Source organism: Haliotis rufescens, unplaced genomic scaffold (assembly GCF_023055435.1).
Source record: "Haliotis rufescens isolate VD_foot unplaced genomic scaffold, xgHalRufe1.0.p SCAF_32, whole genome shotgun sequence".
Taxonomy (NCBI): Eukaryota; Metazoa; Mollusca; class Gastropoda; order Lepetellida; family Haliotidae; genus Haliotis; species Haliotis rufescens.
Genome location: NW_025964024.1, coordinates 5,030,512 through 5,048,383, shown reverse-complemented (window position 1 = coordinate 5,048,383; position 17,872 = coordinate 5,030,512). Strand labels below are relative to the sequence as shown.

Sequence of the window (17,872 nt, the reverse complement as noted above, 5' to 3'; positions counted from 1 at the left end):
GTGTGTGTATACATTTTCATTCCTTTATGTTGTTCATTCCTTGTGTGTTGTAGACATGTGACAATTCTTTGTTGCAGTCAGTCTATTATGTAGGCCTGAATTCTGATTGGTCGATTTGAAGTCATATGATGTCACATAGCTTCACTGTTGAGAAAAATATATGACGTCATCTGAACAATAGGCTGATTTCAGAGAAGTCTCTCTGTATGGTTGACATTTCATACGTTTTGTCTTCATTTTCACTCATAAAATGTCAATGAGTAATACATGTATATAGAATAACCTACTCGGAACTCAGAATTACGGATTATCAGTCCCTTGTAAATGAATGCTCTAAGTCCCGTGCCAAAGCCTTGGGATTAATGCCATTCCTTCACTAAGGACATATAATCTTTAATACTTACTAGCTCATTGGTTATAGTCTAAGTACATAGCTTGCCAAGGCATGCAAACACAATATTATTTCCGAATACAGGATACCATGCCAAAACACATTCTTGTGATAACCTCTATATATTTTCATAAAATTCTTGGGACAAGTGTTGTATAAATATCGCATCAGATGGTCAGGCTTATTGACTTAGTTGATGCATGTCATCGTATCCCAATTGCATAAATCGGTGCTCATAATGTCAATCACTGGATTATCTGGTCAAAATTTGATGAATTACAGGACTGGCGTCATATAGCTGAAATATTGCCGAGTGTGGCATTAAACAACAAACAAACTGTATATTGCCTGATACATAACTCGGAAACCGTTTGATATTTCGTTATGAAACTATGCATAAGTATCAAACACATGCTGAACTGGTGCCTTTTGATGTTTTGGTATTTCTGAAATAAATATTTTTTGTGTTTCTTTGGCAATAAATCAGATTTAAGACTCAAATACACGTAGCATTCGTTTACAGAGCAAACTTGTAAACTGTTTAATATTTTAGTATGAAACTTTGCATATGTTTCAAACACATGATAACTGGTGCCTTTTGCTGAATCCTGGCAACAAGTTGGACTTAACCCTAAGACAGGTTACATTCATTACCAGAGCGTAACTTATGAACCATGATTGTTGTGTTCTGGATCATATATCCATAATTGTTTTAATATTTTATCAATCAAATTTTATACCCATATTAAGAGAGTACTGAAATTGTCATGCTATTTTAGGTTTTCTAGGAAATGATCTACGCAGGGTTGTCTGAGAACCTTTACCATTATTACCTAATTGAGATGTATACCACTTGACAAAGAACTTGTACAAGGTATATGGTGGTTGGTTAAAAAAAAACACAAACCACAATTTACAAGTAGTACCCGAACCAGCCTACTTCCTCACAGTGGGTTTAATAAAAAGATTTAGTGCTTGCAATTAGGCCATTCACAAAAGGTTCATGTGACTTTCTTTGACTCAGAAAAAGCGTGCAACTTCTTGCTTTGAAGCAGGGTATAAGGGATTTATTCTGTCTCACAGAAATCCACATACAGCCTGACTTGCTCTTGGCGAGATAATAGGGATTGATTCTCTCACTGAGAAATTTATTTCCCTCCGATGCGGGATACATAGTATTTTATCAAGATCATGTGAACCAATCAGATCTCATGGAGGTATGATAAAATGTCATGACATATTATATTATACACCCGTGAAGATCCGTGGTAGAATATGTCTTCAGCAACCCATGCTTTATGTAAATGGCGACTATGCTTGCCGTAAGAGGTGACTAACGGGATCGGGTGGTCAGGCTTGCTGACCTGGTTGATGCACGTCATCGATCCCAATTGTGTGAATCGATGCGCATGATATTATTCACTGGATTGTCTGGTCAAGACTCAATTATTTACAGACAACCGTCATATAGCTGGAATATTGCTGATTGGGGCGTTAAACAACAAACCAACTTGTATTGTAGGATGAATTGGAATGCCCTAATAGAAATCTAACTGTTCATCAATGAAGAAATGTAATTCCTTGTTTTAATTCAGTATAGAATCAGGTAAATGTACAAGCATTATCAGAGCTACATTGGCCTGTAATGTAGATCACCCCCTGATATTAATCCAGCTCAACACTACCTGTCCTTTACACTTTGCATGGAGTGTCCTCGTGAAACCAACAAGCCATGTACACTTTCAGCCCTGATTGATTACCGTTGCCCTGATAAGGCCACGGTTCTATACAAGTGGCCCCGTCTGTGGCTATGTCAGTTTAATAAGCCTGACATTATTACCAATCTTTGTGTTGACACTAACACCTACAGCTCTTTGCGGCCTATCCTTACAGTCGTTGCATAAGTAGCACTTATTTCACCATTAAGCTGTGCACGGTCAAATTTATGGATCATTACTTATACATTCAGACTTCATGTCTTGGAGACGCCAAGCGTTTCATTGTTGTGGTAAATTCATGCCTGATTTCATGTGAAATCTCATTGCATGTATCTGCATAAATGTGATTGTTACACTAAGCCTTAATCTTCTTTAAGAACAAAAACAGGTTCTAGGTGGTTGGGGTATTATATTAATGGAACCTGTTATTTAGAGTAAGCGCCAGCTTAGCAGATTATCTGAGGACAACAGAAAAGAGTTTTGAAAGTGGTGGTTCAAATATGTCTGTATGAAAAATGAAGTATATAAAATATGAAAGTATAAAAGGATTGGAAAGTGAAGACAATATTAATGAAGCGTCTTCCCAAAATAATTATATATATGACAAATATATCATGTAATTTCTGTATGGGCCATGAAGGGCTGTAGTGTTGCTACCATACAATAAAGAGTGAGTGAATGTGTGAGTTTTTACGCCGCTTTTAGCAATATTCCAGCAGTATCATGGTGGGGGACACCAGAAATGGGCTTCACACATTGTACCCATGTTGGGAATCGAACCTGGGTCTTCGGTGTGATGAGCGAACGCTTTTACCACTAGGCTACCCGACCGCCCCTACAATAAAGAAAAATTCACTTAATGAAGTTCCATAGTTTACAGGAATGACAAATGATAACTTTGAATATCTAGTTATCAGGATATTCATAAACACAACTTTGATATTAATGTAGAGAACTTCTTCTGATTCTTCCTTATATTTATAAATATTACCTCTGTTTTATTAGGTGTAATCTCTCAAGAAGTTGGAGGTTTTCAGGAATATGGTCCTAGCATTTAGCTATAATTTTGCTTTGTACAAATGTTGTAATTTCTACATTTTCAGAGTGTTTAGCAAAACATTTGCTGGATACCTTGCATTGGATATCTGTCAAACTATAAAATCACTTGCTGAGTGCCACTTTCACTGGTGTGTAAACTCCCTCCTCCACTCAACCTTGTCAGGTTATTTATTGGCTTATTACAATGGCCACTTGTGACCCCAGAAGTATTGACATGCCTAGGTAGTTCACCGGGAGGGACCGCCTCAGGGAGGTCAGGGATCTGATCCTCGGCCACGTCATACCAAAGACGATAAGTGATGGTACTTGTTGTTGACCTGCCTGGCGCTCAGCATAAAGGGCATGAAACAAGGACTGGTTGTTTTGGAGTCAGTATCTGAGTGGGGTATTCATGTTAAGTTGCGGCATGGTATCTCAGTGGGCTAGCACTATAAAATCGGCATTAGTACAATTAGTACAAGGAGCCACACACATTGCTATAAGTGCAGTAATCTTAAACGTGACGTTAAACCCCATTTCTCGTCACCGTCACAAGAAGGGTTGGTGGTGGTGGACTACACATCAAAATATGACCGTATGCCAGACAAATCATTGTTATACAGAATTTCTAGCCAAATTTACAGTTTGAAGTAAAGAAAAAATTTAAAAAACATCTGTGTAACATGAGAATTCAGGGTTTAGTTTTGAACTTACTGTTGACTTTAAGGCTGGTGCTGGCATTTTACTGGAAACAAGATGTCAGAGGACCAGTGACTGTATATTCTAAGGTTTTAAGGCAGAGTCTCCGAAAAAGACGATGTGAGGTGAAGCCAAGCATGTGTGTTGTGTGTCAGTACCATTATCTCCCAATAACATACTTTCACAACCTCTCTACTTACCTAAGACACAGCAAGTGTCATGTTTCGTATGAAGAACAGGTACAACACACATACGAGGAGTGATCAGTAAACTAATTGAATGCCCCTTGTACCATCCTTAAAATGTTGCTTTTGCTGTACAGTTATCATGATATGACTGGGGTGGTGGGGTAGCCTAGTGGTTGAAGCGTTCGCCGAAGACCCAGGTTCGAATCCCCACATAGGTACAATGTTTGAAGCCCATTTCTGGTGTCCCCCACTGTGATATTGCTGACACACACACATATACACGCATGCATGCACATGCACACACAGACACACATACACGTATACATGATCGCCCACACAAATATACACACATGCATGCACGATTGCCCCCCCCACACATGCATGCTTGCCGTAAAAGGTGACTATGCTTGTCGTAAAAGGCGACTAACAGGATCAGGTGGTCAGGCTCGCTGATTTGGTTGATGCACGTCATCAATCCCAATTGCGTGGATTGTCTGGTCCAGACTCGATTATTTACAGACCACCGTCATATAGCTGGAATATTGCTGAGTGCGGCGTTAAATGACAAACCAACCAACCAACCAACCAACCACACATGCACGCATGATCACACACATACACGCATGCACACACATGCATGCATGCATGCATACACATACACGCACGCACAATCGCCCACACTCAAATGCACACACACATACACGCACACATTTACGCAATATCGCCCTTTTCCCCCATACACACCCACACCCACACATAACACACCCACACATAACACACACACACACACACACACACACACACACACACACCACACCACACCACACCTCACCACACCACACCACACCACACCACACCACACCACACCACACACACACATGACACACACACACACACACACACGACACACACTTCACACATCACACACACACACGACACACACCACACACCACACAGAGGATCAATGAGCATATAGCAACACAATACAAAGACAATACTTACAGAACAGACAGAACAGTTTTACTGATCAACAGCTGCAACACCTAATCTCAATTGTTGTGACTATTGAGTTTTTCCTGACGCTTGGACCATGTGGAAGGACAATTTATGAGATTCTGACAGTTTTGTATGAAAATTCACATTAAGTTTTCGATTTGAACAGATGCAAGGTATCTGAGCAACATATGATGCCAGTGAACAAGCTGACTCCGGATAATTATGTGTCGACTCAGTTGGTGATGTGTTAGTATAATCCATTATATTAGGACGAGGATTTGGTTAATTTTAATATTGAATCGATATATAATATTGTAAGAGTATATGATTATTTCAAATAAATTGCATAACAATGGCTACTATGCTGGTACGACTTTATGCACAAGGCAAATTTGACTTTGAGGGTTTTTGGTATAATATTTTAATCTAACAAGCACAATCTTTCATGTTTAACATTGTCTTGACAAGTACACCATGACTTAATTTGTTTATTTCGAATAGTGTGTTGTTTGAAGTTAGCCACCAGTATGGATAGATGTTTCCACAAGAACATCCCAGCCTACACACACATAGGCACAAGGCTTGAACAAACATAATAATTCCCTGGACACTTTCTGTTGAGGGCTTGTAGTGTGGTGGTGTGTAGATTCTGTGTAGTTCCTGTGATAGACTGGGCCTCTTGAGTTGCTCTGTCCTCCCACAGGATGCTGTCTACAGCACTAGGACTGAGCCAGGTGAACTAGAAACACCAAACAATGATTGGATGAAATATGAATGTGCAACAAAATGTCAGTTTGTATTGAAGGCCTATCCCTACGGTTTGGTTCAAGTGGTATCTGGAACAAGAACATTAATACGTCAGGTGATTTCTACATCTGAGGCATTGTGTGACACATCACAGTGGGCACACCAAGTATTGGCTTCTCATATCCACCCATTGGGGTAATGAAACCTGGGTGTCTTGTCTTATGCACAGTGAATGCTGCGCAATACAAATGCCTATATTATTATTATTGTCTTGACCTACGAATGTTTTAACCATTAAAGGGAGATGAGACGTGGGGCCTTATCTTGACCTACGAATGCTTTAATCATTAACGGGAGATGAGGCTTGAGTCCTTGTCTTGACATACAAATGCTTTACCCATTCAAGGGAGATGAGAGTCAGGTCAGCTGGCAGTCCTAGAAAAAGTTAATTTAAGTCATTTTCACTTTAAGTCAAAATCACTTTCTGTGAATACCAATGTTGTGTCATGTAGACCTGGCCAAAAATAGGCCCCATATCATTAAGCCTAGGTCCCTTTGTTCCCCACTGACCACCAAGGTTACAGATAGATAGGGTGGGAGCTAGGCTTCAGAATAGACCCTTCAATACTGTAGAGATAAATTGATACAGAAACGCAAAACTGTGGTACTGCCTATTCATTGTGGGCGGAAAGGATCAAATGATCATAGTTTGAATGGGGGAAAAGGTAACCTGGGTGTAAGGTGTAACATAGCCGTCTGTTCAGATGGCCATCATGGTTATCGGAATATGACCAGTTGTTTTAACTAGTGGCTGACTTTGATTAAAGCCAGTCAGACGTGACTGATAATTTGTATAACTTTGTGTTAGACATGGAAACACTGTGTATCTTTCTTCCATTGCACCCCATGTTTGATGGTCTTAAACCTTGAAGTTTTCCTTCTTGTTGAGCTTGGCAAAAGTACAACTGTGCATGAATGGTCATAAAACTTAAGTGACTATCAAGAAGTATTTGTAAAGTAGGCAAGCCGTTAAGATCCGGGGTAGAGTAGGTCTCCAGCAACCCATACTTGCCATAAAAGGCTAATATGCTTGTCGTAAGAGGCGACTAACGAGATCGGGTGGTCAGGCTTGCTGACTTGTTTCATGCATGTCATTGTATCCCTATTGTGTGGATCAATGCGCATGAAGTCAATCTCTGGATTGTCTGGTCCAGACTCAATTATTTATAGACTCCTGGAATATTGCTGAATGCGGCATTAAACAACAAACAAACAAATTGTACTGTAGGCAAGGTGGTTATCGTGGTCCTACAAGCAATGATCCCAGTGTCATATCACCTTATTCCTTCAGTCACATACAATTTTTGTTTGAATAATCTAAGACATTTATCAATAAAACATGACAGGATGGCAAACATATTTCAATTTGGAAACCACATCTTAGCACATGCCATAAATCAACAAGAAACAAATATGCTTGTGGGAAATCTTAGCTTCAACTATTGCATAAAAAGATACTGAATATATATATATATATATATATGTGACCAAGCATGAGATAAGGGACCTTATGGGTGAAATGTCACATTTTGACTTCTCATCATATTTAAAACTACAGTATCTTAGGAACACAAAAATACAATTCACAAGCTTCAAGTTATATTTATTACAGAAATACATGACATCACCCATTTGGACCCATTTTCTGCAAAGTCCCATTTGGACTTATAACTGTTTATGTCATAGTTGCAGTGTTTAGATACAATGTCTGATTAATTGAAAGTAGAAGTGAATGTTGAAATGTTTTGAAATAATGTTTCGATTACATGACGAACTAACGAGAGAAAAATAAGATATTTTTATATATCCGCACACATGGCTATTTTTTACTGGAGTAAGAGGACGTCAATGTCCCTCTTTGTGATGCTGCACCACAATTGTTTCCTGGCACCCATATGGTCACTTTTCTCCATATATTGCAAAGAAAAGTAAACTTATGTATGGAGACACACTGTGAAGTATTTCTGCTTCAACTGAGTGAGTGAGTATGGTTTTACGCCGCTTTTAGCAATATTCCAGCAATATCACGGCGGGGGACACCAGAAATGGGCTTGACACATTGTACCCATGTTGGGAATCGAACCTGGGTCTTCGGCGTGACGAGCGAACGCTTTAACCACTAGGCTACCCGACCGCCCCTCTGCTTCAACTGAGAGTGAATACTGGCATAGACAGATTGTTGAAAAACTAGACCTGTGAGCAGGGGGTCTTGTCCTCAGTGGTGAATGGAGGGAGACCAGGCTGTATTGACACAATTCTCTTATGAATAGAACTGTTTAAGCTGGCAAACCTGTATAGCAGTGTGCAGTCAAGCCCAACCCTGCAGGGTAGTCACAAGAGGGACTCTGTCAAAGATTCTCATGTCAATTTTCCAACTTGAATGTTCATCCTGTAAACCATTACCACCACATCATGTGTAATCTCGTGCTTGATTCCTCCCCAAACCCACATTAATTACAATATTCAAATATTTAAAGTAACTTAATTTATGACTCGGTCACCAAGATCAAATAAAATGAAGAAATATGTGTTTATTAAGCCCCTCAATAGTACAGGAAGACCCGGCGACGCCTTCCTGTGTCACCTTGATGTTGAACCACATGGATCATCTTGTCTGCTGCTTGTGACAAGTAACAAGACTCTTCACATCCATAATAGACAAAGTAATGATATATTTACATGCTGTTTTGACAGTAGAATGTGTTGAAGGTGGCAGTGATTCACAATCTGTAGATATGCTGCAGTCTGTATTGTGGCCAGGTAGCCCATGTTGGTATAGTGTCTCAGTTGTGTCTCAATAGTGCATGTTTCAGTAGTGTATGTTTTGGTAGGAACAAGCTTGTCACATCAGTTCTGTAACATCTTGAAGGAAAGTAACCAGCGTGTATACCAACTGTTGACTGAATATTTACAAAATAACCTCCACCAAACACGAATTTGCTTCAAGTGGGCACCTTATCATGTTTATGTTTGAGCAAGTAAACACATTTTAGAAAATATTTTCTTTATAAATTTAACTTGTATCAGATCTGGCTTCTCTCAATAATTACAAGTCTATGTTTCAAAAGTGTGATTAGTCCGAACAGAACGTGTAGCATTCCGAATGCAGCACAATGTGGGAGTTGTGTAAGGGAATCGTCAAATTGATCAGAAATAGCTACTGGGAATATTTTTGCTTTGAACTGTTAACAAGAACTTATTAAAGTATTTTGGTCATAATGACATTACCATGAATGCTTGATGTACTCTCTGTGACATTAAGCATGGAAGTAAAGGCACCCTTGTCATACCCCTAATGTTAAAAGTTGAAAACTTAAAGGACCCCAAGATCCCCCTTAATTTGAACACTGACAGTGATATATGTTTACGCCTCACTAATTTAATGGAAGCAACTGGCCATGGAACATTTTCATGATTTTTATCAACTTTTGATAGGAAATTCTTCAATATCATTACCGGGTTTAGACATTTTTCAGGACATTTTGATTCAGTCAGTGTCCTAGAAAATTAACCTGATTATCTGTTCCAGACACGATTATTTACAGCCCACCTTCATATAGCTGGAATATCTGAAATTGAGCTCCTGATTACATCAATACACAAGATATCTCCTATATTATTGAAATAATTATAATATGAAGAGCCTAACACCATGTTGTGTACAGCGACTGCTTACTGTATTCCTACTGTAGAACCATGACCAGGATATACTGCAGACTGACTTAGACCATCTTTGTCTGTCTTACAGACCCTGATACAAATATATATCAAATACAGCCCATGCAAGTCTATAATGTTTGGCAAGTCTAGATTACTGCAGTATCTGAAAATGAAGAGAGTAACTGGGCTCCCTTTTATTTATATTTTTATTAAGATAACTGAACAACTGTTTTTTCTGTACAACATGTTCATTTCAGAGACTAGATGTTAGTCTACCCAGTACTGTGTGGGGTCACACGACTTCAATAAACAATGTGGTTTCAACAACAGCCTCATATTACCTACCGCTGATATTAGACAAAACATATAGGAGCTTGCATGTCAGTGTAGCCATGCTGGGGTCTCAGGCTCCACCGCAGGGTACACTGATTCTGTAAGGGCACTGTTATGTCATTTGAACCTGTTTCTGTCTTGTTAAACTGGTTCTGACACTGACTATCAGCAGGCTGGGCTGTCCACATGTCTACATTACTGTATTAGATGGGGCTGATCCAGTGTTAGGTAAGTGTAAAGCCAGACTGAGGTAAATCAGATCATGTCATGTTTGTGTGATAAGTATTGGCGGAATTACTCAGCAGTTATGATACAAAGATATATAGACATTTATAGAGGATATTATATGAGTGTTCATGTCATACTATGTTTACTACTTATTTGTCATAAACATAGTATGACATGAACACTAATATAATGTTCTATTTATTACCGAAGAAGATGTCTACATGCAGGGACAAATTTAAGTGTTCACGTTTAAGGACAGCAAGTCGCAACAGCAGCGGAACCCCAATTTGTCGAATGAAGTCAACAATCTTCAGCTATGACGTCGTTTCTAGTGTGACATCATTGCGACCTCACATCACAATAAGTTTCAAATGAAGTCAACAATGTCGTCTGGAAGACGGAAACAATACACTGTTGTTTCGTGATGTGATATGATCCCAGGGCACATGTGATTTTTATGAACCCCGATATGTTTGCCCTCGTAGGTAATAAATCACTGATGTTAGAACTGGGATATGTCATATATCATTGGATAATTTAAATATGTCCTTTATGTATGTCATATCAATTGATCTTTTATATCCTGATCAAGGAATGCTATTCCACAAGCAATCCCAAACCAAACTCATCATTCTCAGAAGTGCTAGAATGTTCATCCACTGCCAAATCTCACTGTATAAGGGAAATTAGCTACATATTTGTGTAAAATTGTGCTGTCATATTTGATGACAACTCTCATTTTCCTTTATCAACAGATGAAAGGTTATCAAACATTGAGTTTGAAGGAAACTATTTTTTGCAGACTGATTTCCAACCACTTCCTGGTAGACATGCTAAGCAGTTAGTCAAACTGTCCTTCTATAGAAGCTGATATAGATTGCCAGTTTTCAACAATGATCAGTCCTTCAGAGAAATGTATACTCATAATGGCGATGTCTCCTTGGGGCGTGGATTGACTGATCAATGCATATCAGTTGTCCAGGCTCCAGTGACAGTATACTGATGTCGAGTTAAGTATCAATATTTAACATCGATGGCTCACTGCTTAGTGGGGGGTCACGGGTGGCCCAGTCGTCTAAGGCGCCGCGATTCGCTGTGCAGAGTTGCGTCCCTTGGGTACGCCAGAAACCTATGATTGTGGGTTCAGATCCCGGTTCGCCCCGATTATGTTTCTAGGTTTGTCAGCACCATACCCGTGCTCGTGGGTTTCACCGAAGTGGTAAATGTCTGAAACCTGCATCACTTGGGGTTTTCCTCCAACATTAAGCTGACACGCCGTGGTATGACCGGAATGCTGTTAAAAGCAGCGTTAAACCCAACTCATTCACTCACTCACTCACTCTGTTCAGATGGCCATCATGGTTATCGGATTCTGACCAGTTGTTTTAGCAACTTTAGCAACACACACACACTGCTTAGTGGATCCTTACTTGTATACAATGTATAAGAAATAAATTACTTGTGGTCTTTGTTTATCGTACAATAAAACACTACTCCCCTCATGGTTTATTCTCCAAGCAGTGTTTTATTGTACAATAAACAACTCCCACTCATCGTTTATTTCTTAAATCTGATGAGATGAAGCATGACAAATGTTTCCCTAACAGGAAAATATAGTTTGCCATGAGATTATCAAAACTGCAGGAATATGAATAGTGACAGTTTTGAATGAAACCATGTTGCAGATATCTTATTGCCTCAATTTTCATGATCCCTATCCGTTTTGTAGTTTACGATGTCTGACGCAAGAAGACGAAAGGGTAAAGGTGGAGGTCGTAGTACAGACCCAAGGTCAAGGTCAAAGACGCCGACAGAGAGCGGAAGTGATGGGGGAGCGCCTGACGTGGTTACATCCATCTTCAGCAATGTGATCCTGGGGGTGATAATGATGTGTGTGTGCGGCTACGCCCATGCCTGGCTAATGTACACACTGCATGAAAATAGAATGTGGTTCACAAACATCAAGGTAACCTATACAACTCAGAAAAGGTTAAGGAACACACGATTTATTTCATATTACAATGGTAAATCTGTGATGCTTTGACTAATTAAATAAAGTTAAGGACCACCCAATTCTTTCATATTACTATAGTTAATCTGTCATGCCAATAACTACAGTGTATATGAATTGTAATATTTTAACTTAATTACAGCATAAGTAATCATATAACATAGTGTCATATAAGGTTCACTATTTGTTTGTAACTAGTTGTGTAACAAGCAGTCTCGTGCTATATATAGGTTCCTGGGAACTTGGCTTGCAGCTGTGGGACATAAACAAAGCTGAAGCAGCAAACAGTGTTGTTTCATTGTAGGCAGCTCGGTCATAGAACTTATGTTGGAGGGTATAGGAACATTGTAAGCTAACCCTCTGGGTATGATTATATGCAGTCAACCAGTTTAATCATCCCATCCGTTTTTTGCCTCTAAGATAAACATAGGTTGATAATATTTTGTAGACATACATCTTCATATTGGCAATAAAAGGTGTGGTAATGAGATGTGAATGTGAAGTTTTGTTATTGCAGGAGGTGGAGAGGGAAATATCATTCCGCACAGAGTCTGGCCTGTACTACTCCTACTATAAACAGATGGTCAAGGCTCCATCTATATCACAAGGTACTGTAGGAAGATAAAACCAAATGTGGAATGATTAGTTGACCTGGTTAGGCATGTTGAATTGAGTGACATTGCATCTTCAATTATGTCAATGTTACGTGTATGTAGTCGATATGTGCGTACAGTTGATGTGTGTATACAGTCAATATGTGTGTACAGTTGATGTGTGTGTACAATCGATATGTATGTACGGTCGATATGTGTGTACCGTTGATATGTGTGTACCGTTGATATGTGTGTACATATGATATGTGTGTACAGTCAATATGTGTGTACGGTTGATATGTGTGTACAATCGATATGTGTGTACGGTTGAAATGTGTGTACAGTCGGTATGTGTGTATGGTTGATATGTGTACAATCGATATGTGTGTACGGTTGATATGTGTGTACAGTTGATATGTGTGTACAGTCGATATGTGTGTACAGTTGATATGTGTGTACAGTCGATATGTGTGTACAGTTGATATGTGTTTACAATCGATATGTGTGTACAGTTGATATGTGTATACGGTCGATATGTGTGTACAGTTGCTATGTGTGTACAGTTGCTATGTGTGTGGCTGCTATTTGTGTCCAGTTGATATGTGTGTACAGTCGCTATGTGTGCCCAGTTGATATGTGTGTATACTCAGAATGTATGTACAGTTCATGTGTGTACAGTCGATATGTGTGTACAGTCAGAATGTGTGTACATTGTTGGTTCTGTGTGCAGGTATCTACGACCTGATCCATGACAAGGTGACAGAACACCCGAGTGTCATCAACATCCTAGAAAGAATGAACATCTACCAGGAGGTGGTCCTGGCCATCATGTACAGAGTCCTGGGGGTCAAGGTGAGTCCTTGGGGGTCAAGGTGAACACTGGGTATCTTGTACAGAGTACTGGAGGTCAAGGTTGAGTATAAGGTGTCAAGGTGAACACTGGGTACCTTGTACAGAGTACTGGAGGTCAAGGTTGAGTATAAGGGGTCAAGGTGAACACTGGGTATCGTGTACAGAATACTTGTGGTCAAGGTTGAGTATAAGGGGTCAAGGTGAACACTGGGTATCTTGTACAGAATACTGGAAGTCAAGGTTGAGTATAAGGGGTCAAAGTGAACACTGGGTATCTTGTACAGAATACTGGATGTCAAGTTTGTGTATAAGGGGTCAAGGTGAACACTGGATATCTTGTACAGAATACTTGAGGTCAAGGTTGAGTATAAGGGGTCAAGGTGAACACTAGGTATCTTGTACAGAGTACTGGAGGTCAAGGTTGAGTATAAGGGGTCAAAGTGAACACTGGGTATCTTGTACAGAGTACTGGAGGTCAAAGTTGAGTATAAGGGGTCAAGGTGAACACTGGGTATCTTGTACAGAATACTGGAGGTCAAGGTGAGTATAAGGGGTCAAGGTGAACACTGGGTATCTTCTACAGAGTACTGGGGGTCAAAGTAAGCACTGGGTATCTTATCCAGAGTACTGGGGGTCAAGGTTGAGTATAAGGGGTCAATGTGAACACTGGGTATCGTGTACAGAGTACTGGAGGTCAAATGTTGAGTATAAGGGGTCAAGGTGAACACTGGGAGTCACATTGAAGCATTGTGAAGGTAAGTTCTGGGTATCTTATATTTGTTTGTTTGTTTGTTGTTTAACGCCTCACTCAGCAATATTCCAGCTATATGACGGCAGTGGTATCTTATATGAAGTACTTGGGGTCAAGATGATTGCAAGACTTGTCTACCATTGTACCCAGGTAAATCTACAGATGACAAAGATCTTCATTGAAGCATGTTTGTCTTCTTAGTTTACTTTTCCGCGAAATATCACAACATGGAGTGAATCTCGTTTTTGATGATGTGATTGGTCTGTCTACAGATGTTGCCGATCCTCTTCTACATCATATGTACCTTTGCACTCCACGCCCTGCTGGTGGCTGCTCTCTTCACGTCAGCATGGATTCTCAGTGGGACATGGCTGGCAGGCGTCCTTACATCAGGGTTCTATGTTGTCAACAGGTTCGTTACAGTCATATTTTCTACCAACAAAATTTAAAGCATTTTCAGAGTTGCCTCCCTTGACCCTGCCAGGATATGCTGGTTGTGGGTTTGAATCTCAGATTTGCCTAGATTATGATATAAGCAACATACCAATGTTCATAGGTTTTTAAACTTCAGCAACCTGTGAGAATTTTGGGGAATGTAAAGTTCTACTGTACTGTTCAATCCAACTCACTAACCTCTGATCTGTGATTGGGGCATGTTCCAGGATTGACACAACTCGTGTTGGTTACACCATTCCCCTGAGAGAGAGTTTCTCCCTCCCATTCCTGTGGGTCCAGGTGACTGCCATTACAATCTACTTCCAGGCAGGTGCCATTTCCAAACTTAAAGAGGTAAGTCAGGTTACGTAAGTGCTGTTATTTCCTTTAATATCAAATACACCTTGTGGGGATTCTAAAGAAGGCTAAATCTCTGGAACGTGATCACAAACTGCTGTACAAATGTTGATTAGGTGGCAACAATGGCTGCCTTGTTTGATGAAACTTTGATGAGTCTCTGGTTTGCCTGCTCCAGATCTGAATACACTACCCAAGTCATGATTGATTTCTCCCACAATGGCTGACCCTCTGATGTTCTTGGTGTCACCTAGGGTTGTTTTGAGGAAAAAATATTTTGTTTGTGAAAGTACTGGGCAAAAACTGTTCTGTTTTTCCAAACATGAGAATTTCCCTCGAATTCCCGGAATTCCGAGATTTTTCCTCGCAGTATTATGTAACATGTACTTATTTTAATCCTTGTTTTTAAACATTTCTTTTGGGCGAATCACCCATAGATTGGCCATGTTACTCCAAAAAACAGTTTTGCTGTAGTCATGTCTGTTCTACATAATAAAAAACCCCAAATTGTTCACCAAACATGCTGGATACCAACAAAAAAATTGCATGACTTAATGCAGTGAGCTAAAACATATTCATTGATGCCAAAAAACATTGTATTATTACAAACGAGGTCCAGGAGCAGAAACATATATATTTATTCAGATTGTCTTGTCATCTCCCACATTGGATTGAACACGGAAACATTGCTGATGTGGTTCATGTTATGTACTGACAGTCTGTTTCTGTGTTTACAGAAGGTGCTCCTGGCAGTCATCCTCACGTTCACATTCCTCTTCGCGCTTTGCTGGCAGTTCAACCAGTTTGTGTTCCTGCTGCAAGTGTCGACTATATTCGGGGTCTGGATCCTTGGCATCATCCCAGCTTACAAGGTAACACCGGAGTCTGACAGGTCCCGGTTCACGCACTCACCCGCTGCCTTGGAAGGGGTAGCCCTGGCCAAATCACTAAATCCCTGGGGATTCCGGGTTAGAACAGGTCCCCGGCTACGATGTTTCAGGGGTACATCTTGCCTGTCCACTTGTGTATTAAACCAGCAGTTATGACTCCACAAGTTACTAAGGGTGAACAGCTGGCAGAGCTTCGGATAAGCTTTTGGTGTTGTGGATATTTTACCCATGCATTTTAAAATCATTGGGTATCAGTAATTCTATCTGGGTATTCAAATTTCTGTAACCCACTAGTTTTTACACATGTGGGTATTTCAGTTAAATATTTAAAAACTCTATTCATCTAGTCCCTGCAAACTGGTGTCGTGTGGGTTCGAGAGCTTTATAGGACTCAAATATACCACGATACTTCCACAAGGAAGTGTGATGGCAAATGATCATGATGTAACTGTCATCGTGGAGTTTGGCAAGGTTGACGGAATGCCCGTTTATAATTTCAAAATTAGTTGCTGATTTGCTAATCGGATACGCAGGGTTACTTCACAATATTTTGATGATACGCACAAGTTTTATTTTTGTAGCGTATCTGTAATGTTCGTTGCGTATTTGATACGCTTGTATTTTATTTTACTGCGTATTTCTGCATTTCTGATGCGTATTTTCAAAGATACGCAGCTTACCTGGAGATCTGGCTGGTGTGTCATGGTACTGCATAGAATAGCGTGCTCAGGGTTTTGTTGCATTTATACTTGCCAGGACTAGTGAGGATCAGGAACGGCCAGCGAAGTAATGGCAGGTTAAATGAGATGATGATATGACAAATACGCATTTGATGAATGCCATGAAAACAACAATTATTCTTTTACCCACATATCAGTAAAGTTTGATGTTCAGGATAACTAACTACTATAGCTATTTGAGGAGGATCATGAACAACATGGCCAGTGAGTGGGAGGGTAGAAGTAATGATGTGCCTGTTTGACAGGTACGCAACATGCTGCATGTGTTGATGGCCACCATGCTGCTGGTGTGCCTCTTCCAGTTCATCAACAAGATGATCCTGGTGTCCCTCGGGATGAGCCTCGTCCTGGCTTCGTATGCTGTCATGTACATCAAGGTAGGGAGTCTAGATCTCACCCTGGTCCGACATTCTGTGAGAAGTATGCACTGTGTTGTGTTGTGTTGTCTGTGAGAAATATACATTGTGGTGTCTGTGAGAAGTATACACTGTGGTGTGTTGCCTGTGAGAAGTATACACTGTGTTGTGTTGTCTGTGAGAAGTATACACTGTGTTGTGGTGTGTTGTCTGTGAGAAGAATACACTGTGTTGGGGTGTGTTGCCTGAGAGAAATATACACTGTGTTGTGTAGTGTTGCCTGTGAGAAGTATACACTGTGTTGTGTTGCCTGTGAGAAGTATACACTGTGTTGTGTTGTCTGTGAGAAGTATACAATATGTTGTGGTGTGTTGTCTGTGAGAAGTATACACTGTGTTGTGGTGTGTTGTCTGTGAGAAATATACACTGTTTTTTGGTGTGTTGCCTGTGAGAAATATACACTGTGTTGTGTAGTGTTGCCTGTGAGAAGTATACACTGTGTTGTGTTGTCTGTGAGAAGTATACACTGTGTTGTGTTGTCTGTGAGAAGTATACACTGTGTTGTGTTGCCTGTGAGAAGTATACAATGTGTTGTGTTGCCTGTGAGAAGTATACACTGTGTTGTGTTGTCTGTGAGAAGTATACACTGTGTTGTGTTGCCTGTGAGAAGTATACACTGTGTTGTGTTGTCTGTGAGAAGTATACACTGTGTTGTGTTGTCTGTGAGAAGTATACACTGTGTTGTGTTGCCTGTGAGAAGTATACACTGTGTTGTGTAGTATTGCCTGTGAGAAGTATACACTGTGTTGTGTTGTCTGTGAGAAGTATA

At 40.1% G+C, this 17,872-nt stretch overlaps 1 protein-coding gene across 6 annotated transcripts in view; it reads left to right on the top strand.

The window, feature by feature from the left end:
• Window positions 1–17,872, top strand: part of LOC124147673 (probable C-mannosyltransferase DPY19L3) — a 57,151-nt gene that overhangs the window by 23,562 nt on the left and 15,717 nt on the right. For 3 of the 6 annotated variants that reach the window (XM_046518389.2, XM_046518387.2, XM_046518390.2), the window contains exons 2-8: window positions 11,788–12,024; window positions 12,587–12,677; window positions 13,393–13,514; window positions 14,538–14,677; window positions 14,928–15,054; window positions 15,795–15,929; window positions 16,933–17,064. In XM_046518389.2, coding sequence (XP_046374345.1) covers window positions 11,794–12,024; window positions 12,587–12,677; window positions 13,393–13,514; window positions 14,538–14,677; window positions 14,928–15,054; window positions 15,795–15,929; window positions 16,933–17,064 — 978 coding nt within the window. In that variant the 5' untranslated portion in view covers window positions 11,788–11,793. Of the gene's footprint in view, window positions 1–8,371; window positions 8,501–9,917; window positions 10,059–11,787; window positions 12,025–12,586; window positions 12,678–13,392; window positions 13,515–14,537; window positions 14,678–14,927; window positions 15,055–15,794; window positions 15,930–16,932; window positions 17,065–17,872 lie in introns of those variants that run through there. The other 3 variants (XM_046518385.2, XM_046518391.2, XM_046518388.2) reach the window with 3 other exon arrangements.